This window comes from Oncorhynchus masou, chromosome 29, assembly GCF_036934945.1.
Source record: "Oncorhynchus masou masou isolate Uvic2021 chromosome 29, UVic_Omas_1.1, whole genome shotgun sequence".
NCBI classification, from domain to species: Eukaryota; Metazoa; Chordata; class Actinopteri; order Salmoniformes; family Salmonidae; genus Oncorhynchus; species Oncorhynchus masou.
The window spans coordinates 62,094,328-62,102,376 of NC_088240.1; the positions used below are offsets into that span (position 1 = coordinate 62,094,328).

The window sequence follows — 8,049 nt, forward strand, 5'->3', positions numbered from 1 at the left end:
TACGGTGTGCCGCTGCATAGTTGGGTGAATCTTGCGCATGAATTCAGCCATTGTGTTGGGAGCGAAATAAATCAGAGTGCCTGGTTGCTATTTATACTGTGCTATACAATGGGAGCTCTGCTGGGCTGCGTGAAGCCTGCTGCTGAGGAGTTTACTACTCTGTCATTCTGCACCTCTTCGCCCCCTCAGCCCCCTGTGCTGACGGTCAGATTGGACGAAAAAACAGGCAGGGTGGTCACTCTCCTCACGGCTCCATTCTCCATGCTAATCATTATGAATAATACATTTTTATTTATAGAGAGCGCTTCACTAACTCTGAGAGAGTTCGAGGTAGTTCAGAGTTGGTGAGCAGTGTAAGTACGGCATATCCAAACACTGTTGTTCGGGGGGAAATGAACAATATAGACGTAGTACACAGAGCAACAGAGATGTTTGGTTCTTATTGAAAGTGCCTGTTTCAACACAGTAACACAACAGGCATTGTGCAGCCAACTCAATAACTATTACACCAATTGATGCCGCTTATACATTTCTGCACAGTCTATCTAAAGCTTTGATAGTCTGCACAATTTCAAGTGGAAGTTGAAACAATGGTTATGGTAAACTGGAACACCATTTTAGATTTTTCCACCACGTCACATTGTCATTGTGATTATTAGACAGAAATCCTCACTCCAAATGAAGTTTTCACATCACTTTTTTTTTTGACCAAAACCAAGTTTTTTCCCCCCTGAGTTTGCTGGCAAGAGAGCCAAGTGCCACCTCCTCTGACCAGCTCTCCCACCTCTCTTTCTCCCATCAATGCTTCTGCCAGGCCTGTGGAAGCAATGCAATTAGACAAACACAAACACAACTTCAGCTCTTTAAACCACCAGGGAAAACGCTGACTGTCCACTTGTGTGAGGACAACTAAGGGAAGCTGCCATTTTGACATTAGCTACAATTTTGTGATAATTTTACCAGTTTTTGCGGGGGCAAAATGTAAACTTCTCTGTGTCAAACGTCCTTTACTTTAGTCGTAGAACATTCTATCAACAAGTTTTCAGCAAAATATAAATAGCATAGTGACAACATATTAAGAATGTACCTCTTGTTTTTACTGTAGTTATTTTTAACTAGCTAGTTAATTTATGTGAGGACCTACTATGGGGTTCATGTTGGCCTTTTGTTTGACTGACTTTAGTACTTTGGGTTTAATCCTGCTAGTTTGGGGAGTGTTTGAGTTGGATTACTTCATCGTGCCTTGGTAGTGTGGTTCAGTTCTGTCTCTGAAGAGGCGGGGTGGCATGTGGGGGCGAAAAGAGGGGTGTTCCTCAATACCGAATCAGCGGAAACCAACAGACAGAGTGGTAACGCGGTCCAAATCCCTCTGCATGCAAATTAAAAAAGGAAACAATAAATGTGGCAGAAGAACAAGGTGGGCACGCAGTCTTTAGGTCCCTTCTACCCCTCTCTCTCGTTTTCTCTCTCTTTCACTCTCTCTCTCTCCCTGTCCTTCTTTCTCTCTTTCTCTCTTCCTTGTTCTGTCCCCCTCTTTCTCCCTCCCTTGCTCCCGGCTTTCTCCAAAACCCTCCTGGGTTTGATGTGGCTTAGGGGAGGAGTTGGAACAGGGGACAACAGAAATGCTGAGTTATCTCCTGCATGCAGTGTGGTGGTGTGGCTCTGCCCCTGTATGTGTTTGTGTGTGTGTGTGTGTGTGTGTGTGTGTGTGTGTGTGTGTGTGTGTGTGTGTGTGTGTGTGTGTGTGTGTGTGTGTGTGTGTGTGTGTGTGTGTGTGTGTGTGTGTGTGTGTGTGTGTGTGTGTGTGTGTGTGTGCGCGCAGTGTAATCCTATGGAAATGAAAGGTGCTGCCGCTCACTGGCTGGGAGATTACAGTACTGCTCTGTCACGCTGCCAGGACAGACTACCGGCTGAACAGCTTCATCGCTCTCCCTTCTCTCCTCTTTAACTCCCTCTCCCTCTTTCTCCCTCTTTTCCCTCTTTCTCTCTCTCACACAGACACTCACATTCTCACCCTCCCTAAATGAAGCTGCTTTCCCTCCTTCCCTCCCTCCTTCTGCCTTCTCACCCGTTACAGCTCTCTTTCAGCCATGGTCATTTAAAATTCCCTATTTTTCTGTCTGTTTCTCTTCCCTTCTCTCTCTATCTTGCTCTCTATCTTGCTCTCTATCATGCTCTCTCGCTCTCTCTCCCTCTCTCTCTCTCTCTCTCTCTCTCTCTCTCTCTCTCGTTATCTACTCTTCATCTCACACTATTTTCTCTCACCCTCTGCTTCAGTTCTGTCATGGTGATCACCCCCTTGCCCTCATACGGCCTAGTTGAGTTCCCTCCACATCTAGCGCTGTATAACTGAGTCACAGGACCTCATCACAGAGCTCCATCGACGGGCTCCGTCTCTACTGTACTGTACCGCTCAGCTGCACCCACACAGTCACACACACAAGCTGCCTTTGACTGTGGCTTCTCAGATACATGCCCTGTGTAAATTAATATTGTGTAACTACAGTCCTCTCTCTCATGGCCCTCTGCTGGGCTAGAGTATAATGTGTCATGTGAACTGTTAAATGGGTCCTTCAATTTATGCTACATACTGTGAATATATTACATACATTTGTATGTTGTCATACCTAATGGTCACAGAATGTGTTCTTCTGCTGCCTTTGGAATTGTATTATATTGGCATGTTACAGGAATGGGCTAAAAGTTATAGCTAAGGGTATAATCTCCGCCCCTGGTTAGGGTTTCTTCATGCGTGAGTACAGCAGTTGAAGTGGAGGGTTAGGCTAAACCTCTCTGTTGTTTCCTTTCGGTAAAGGGCTGGCTGTGTGAGCTGCTGCGTTGGAAGGAGGACCCCAGCCCAGAGAACCGTACGCTGTGGGAGAACCTGTCCATGATTCGCCGCTTCCTGAGCTTGGCCCAGGCGGAGCGTGACGCCATCTACGAACAGGAGAGCACGGCCGGCCAGCAGCAGCACCACGCCGACCGACCCCCGCACATGATGCACATGTCCACTGACCCCATGCAGGTGAGGAGCCAATGACGTGCACATTAATAGATACATGCCCACACACAAGCGTATAAATACACATAGACATGTACACACACATATACACACACACGTACCAATGTGCAGTGGATACGCATACACATCCATTGAAGATGAGAGGAGATACACAAGCACAAACACCAACTTTAATGTCTGTACCCACAGAACCCAAATCTGATGTATATGTCCCACACAGATCCACTACAGGTGAGAGAGAGAATTTATATTCTATCATTTATGTTGTGATTTCAAATAAGCAACCGGTATTATCCCTTAGTTTACATTGTAATTATCTGGTGTTCGTAAAAACCAGCAGTAATGGAACATTTCTACAAATTAGCTCTATATTAATCACAAACAGAGTAACAGTCAAAATGTTTGTTTTTAATGAAATACTTTTTAAAGTTACTTTTACTTTTAACTTAATTTTTCTTTTTAAAAAGGCAGCTTGCAAATGAATACAAAAACCTGAGACTCACGTTAAACTTTAAAAATTGTGAATTATTAACATAAATACTTATATTAAACATAGTGGCAGCTGAATGGCTGATTGATCAGTTATTTTGTTAGCCAGAAACATATGGCCAGTCCCATACAAAACCACCAGTGTAGAAATACCATAATCAGATTTTTCTCATCGAGACTAATATCAGATTAAAAAAGTTTAAAAAATGTACCAATTTGGGATACTTCGCAGAAAAGTTAACCACTAATGAAATAGAAATGCTTTGGCTTCCAGTAAAATGTTTCAGTACTGTAATGCATAGAGGAACTACTGACACTTCTTAATACTTATTGGTGTTGGCGTTGATCCTCTGTCAACCTAGGTCAGTCGACTGATTAAAAAGCTTGTTCTCAAGAGAGACCTGTTGCAAAACAGTGACGCACAGATGTGGAGAGAAGCCGGCACTCATTGGCTAACCTTCCCTTATTAAAGCTCCCTATATGTGTGTTGTAGTGTAAAATGGGATCTTTGAGTGAAGATGTGCAGCTGGCTGATAAGCTATTTGTAAAGTGCTGTGTTTTCTAAACTTCATTACCAAACTCCAATTGGAGTGTGTCTGACTCAGGGGGAAAATAACTGTTGCGTGTTCAATAGAGAGCACGAGTTGCCCACTCAACCCTCCCTCCACTCAAACAATGAGACATTTTAGGAGTAATGTGTCATGTGTTTACACTAGCGGGATACTGACGGCAAAGCAAAGCCATCGTTAGCATTCTCACACACATGGCAATCGGCGGTGATCGCGTTTTGAATTGTACACACATTGAGTTTGTTTATCGCGGTCTGGCAATATCATTTGAATGGGGTCTGATAAGCTCGACAGTACCAATCAGAATGGACAGGTTCCGTGTGAATTCCCAGCATCTCAGTGTCTTTGTACGTGTTTGTGTGTGTGTGTGTCATGTGTGTGTGTGTGTGCGTGCAGGTTTGTATGTGAGTACTGGTGCCTCTACCCCACAATGAAAGACACAATTTCCGCATGAAAAAAGAATCCCAAGAACTGATTACATTCAATAAGATATCGCATGGAAATTCCTCCAGCAGAGCGCCTGTTCTGTACACAGTGGGCCCATTCTACACAACTCAATTGAGTTGAATTAAAGGCGTTATTAAGTCGCCGATAAGTGTTCACTGATAACATCCTGTCTCTTGTTTCCCCCCACCCTCCTTTTCCCACCACAGTCTCAGACCCATCAACCGCCCCAGCAACAGCAGCAGCACCAGCCCCCCATGTCCCTCCAGCACCCCTCCCAGCCTCCACTGTCCCAGCAGCCCATGCAACAGCAGCAGCAGCAACCACCCATGGGCCCCCGGCTTCCTCCTCGCCAGCCCTCCACCGCCTCCCCGGCAGAGACAGAGGACCAGGCCCGCGGCGGCGGGGGCACCAAGGCTCGCTCCGGCGGGGGCAAGATCTCCCAAGAGGCCCTAGGCATTCTGCAAAGCTTCATCCAGGACGTGGGGATGTACCCAGACGAGGAGGCCATCCACACCCTGTCGGCCCAGCTGGACCTGCCCAAGCTCACCATCATCAAGTTCTTCCAGAACCAGCGCTTCTACGTCAACCACCCGGCCAAGCCGCCCAAGGAACCCAGCAACAGCAGTAGCAGCAGCCCGGCCTTCGAGGAGGAGCTGTCGGACTTCAGGGAGGGCAGTGCCGAGCTGCTGAAGGAGCTGGAAGAGAGCACACAGACCAACAGCACCATCTTCTCCATCAAGATCGAGGAGCACCTGGCCCGCTCTGAGGCCCTTTCAGAATCTGACCACGAGACCAAGGAGTAGAGAGAGCATCCCCCAGTCTGAACACTGCTGAAAGAGTAGTGCGACTGTACACACAGAGACTGAAATCAATGCTGAAGGGTAATGGTCTGGCTAGCGCAGTGCAACCACTGCGAGAGTAAAGAGTAGTGGTTTTATCAATGCAGAGTCTGGACTCTATGCGTACGAGTAGCATTTATATATCAATGCAGACTGAAAGGCTACGCAATGCTAGCATTCTCACACTGGAACCCCCCCAGTTCCACAGACTACAGTAATACGAATAAGTATTGCTTTTTCTGATTTTGTAAAACTTGTATTATTCACTGTAAAGACTGATGCATCATTTAAATAATCTGCACAAAAAATTATTCTAAGTATGTTGCCGTGGATATTTGCTGACTGCACTTAATGTCTGTTGTTTTACACTGATTTCCTTTCTTTTTGAGCTACTGATATTATAATAAGAAGCCCCCATGGAGTTTGATAGGACTTTGATAGGTGTTTACGTATGTGGTGTTAACTGGATTTTTTTTAAATGCATATTAAATCGAGGACCAAGTGGATGACAAGGCCTTAATGATGAGGTACTAAGTCTGGAAGCCTGCTGGCAAATTAGTTATTCTTTGAAAATGCGGAAAAACATGACGGTGATTACGGATCACTCAAACTATGGAATGCAAACCGCACCCCAGGTGCGTCGCCGAGAATAGCTCAATCGTTACATATTATTTGTTAGGAAGAAATATAAATATATATATAGACATTATATTAACTGTAAAAAAAAAAAAAATACAGTCTTAAAGAAACTATGCCAATAAATGCCTTGTACTATATGGCACTGCCGATTAGATTATTTTGCAAAACCTTTGTCACTGTACTTTCTGAATCAGCCACACAGTTTAAAAATGTGAATCACAAACTCTGTTTTTTGTTGTCTTCTACATTATTTATTTGCAGTTCATGCAGTGTTTCTGATGTAATTACTTTTTGGGGAAAGTTTGTTACATAGCCTTTTTTTTTGTTTTTCAATGATCCTTTTCTATTTATAAATGTAATTTTGATGGGCAGTAAAAACAAAAAGTGTCTTAACGTTTTAAATGGACAATGTGCTTTAAAGGTTGCCTATAAAAGTGCTGTATGTCAAGCAACTCATGCTACAAGCTTCACAATTAATGTTGTATGCAATTTTTACTATCATGCAAATAAGCTTAGGTAAATGACTAACCTATAGAACACCTTAGAGAGAAAAACATATGCAATCTGTGTGAATATCGATGTCTGCAATGTGTCTTCCTTTGGTTAACAATCCAATTCAAGCTATTCCTGTATAAATATCCTGTATAAAAAAAGTGTTTCTTTTTCATGAGTTTATTTCAATGAGAACACCAGTTATTTTGTTACAACTGACTGTTTTATAAGTGTTTCTCGGTTTCTTTATGCAGAAATTGTCTAACTAGGAGTGGTTCTTTATTGTTAATTACACAATTAAACTGTTTGTATTGTACCCCAGATTCTTGCCATTCATGTGACCACTCTACTTGCACCTATAGAAGAAGATTTCACTTACCATATTCAACAGTATGTATCAACATATAACGACTTTTCAGTCAAATTAGTTCATTTTTTATCCTAAAAAGTGTAATACTTCTAAGTATCACAATTTATGTTTGTCCTTTTTTTATTTCTATGCAAAAGTTAACACTTTTAACAATATGTGCATATCCAATACTTTTGAAAAACACTGTACATGAGCTCCACTCTTGCATCTTTTATCTTGATACTCTCCTGAGCGTCTGAAGTAGCTGTGAGATCCGAAAAGTAAATAAAAGTGGGGTGTTAATTCCTGTGCTAACGAAGCCCTCTTTAGGGAGATAACGTGTCAAAACAGCACAGGTGCCCTGACCTTTCCCTGAACCCCAGGTGAAATCAGGTGTTTGTCTGCTCCACACAGAAATTACATTTACCTGTTAACACCCTCGGGTATGTGCCAGCCAGTCTGGGCTGGATTCCCTCGAGGTTTTGCTCTTTTTTTCATTTTTCAAAATAAAGACCAGTGTAACATTGTGTGTGTTTGAAGCAAAGAAGGAGAAATGCACAGATGCTTGAATCACATATTCACATAAGGGGATTCTAAGGGCTTCAATCACCGGAGATTTGAGTTTTTGAGCACATTAGGTTATTTATAATTCAAGGGGAAATGGTCACAGTAGTTTAATATACACTGTACACTTTTAGAAGAAAAGGTGCTATCTAGAACTTAAAATGGTTCTGTCTCCATGGGAGAACCCTTTGAAGAACCCTTTTTGGTTCCATTTTGGTTCCAGGTAGAAAAGCCTTTTGGCTTCCATGTAGGACCCTTTCTATAGAGAGTTCATGTAGAACCCCGAAAGGGTTCTCCCTGGAAACAAAAAGGGGTTGCCTAAGGGGACAGCCGTAGAACCCTTTTTTCTAAGAGTGTACATACCAGGGTTGGGATCAAATCTGAATTGTGTTACAAATGGCTCTTTAATTCAAATAGAATTGAATTTGAATTGACCACACCCTGCTTGAAGCAGAATTAGAATTGGATTAAAAGTAGAATAGAATGAAATTAGATTAGATTAAATTCAAATGGCTCATTTATCACCATAGAAATGTGTATTTTGACATAATGTATGGTTACCAATAACATGTAGCATAAATTTGAAACATTTCATTTTTAATACTCATTATTCTAAAACAATTTTAAGTACACTGGTCT

General features: G+C 42.7%; 1 protein-coding gene across 11 annotated transcripts in view; it reads left to right on the top strand.

Moving 5' to 3' along the window:
* LOC135520205 (DNA-binding protein SATB1-like) overlaps window positions 1-7,373 on the top strand; it is a 56,556-nt gene extending 49,183 nt beyond the window's left edge. For 9 of the 11 annotated variants that reach the window (XM_064945582.1, XM_064945581.1, XM_064945584.1 and 6 more), the window contains 3 exons: window positions 2,816-3,025; window positions 3,212-3,253; window positions 4,734-7,373. In XM_064945582.1, coding sequence (XP_064801654.1) covers window positions 2,816-3,025; window positions 3,212-3,253; window positions 4,734-5,330 — 849 coding nt within the window. In that variant the 3' untranslated portion in view covers window positions 5,331-7,373. The remainder of the gene's footprint in view (window positions 1-2,815; window positions 3,026-3,211; window positions 3,254-4,733) is intronic. The other 2 variants (XM_064945586.1, XM_064945591.1) reach the window with 1 other exon arrangement.
* Window positions 7,374-8,049: the final 676 nt, after the last annotated feature.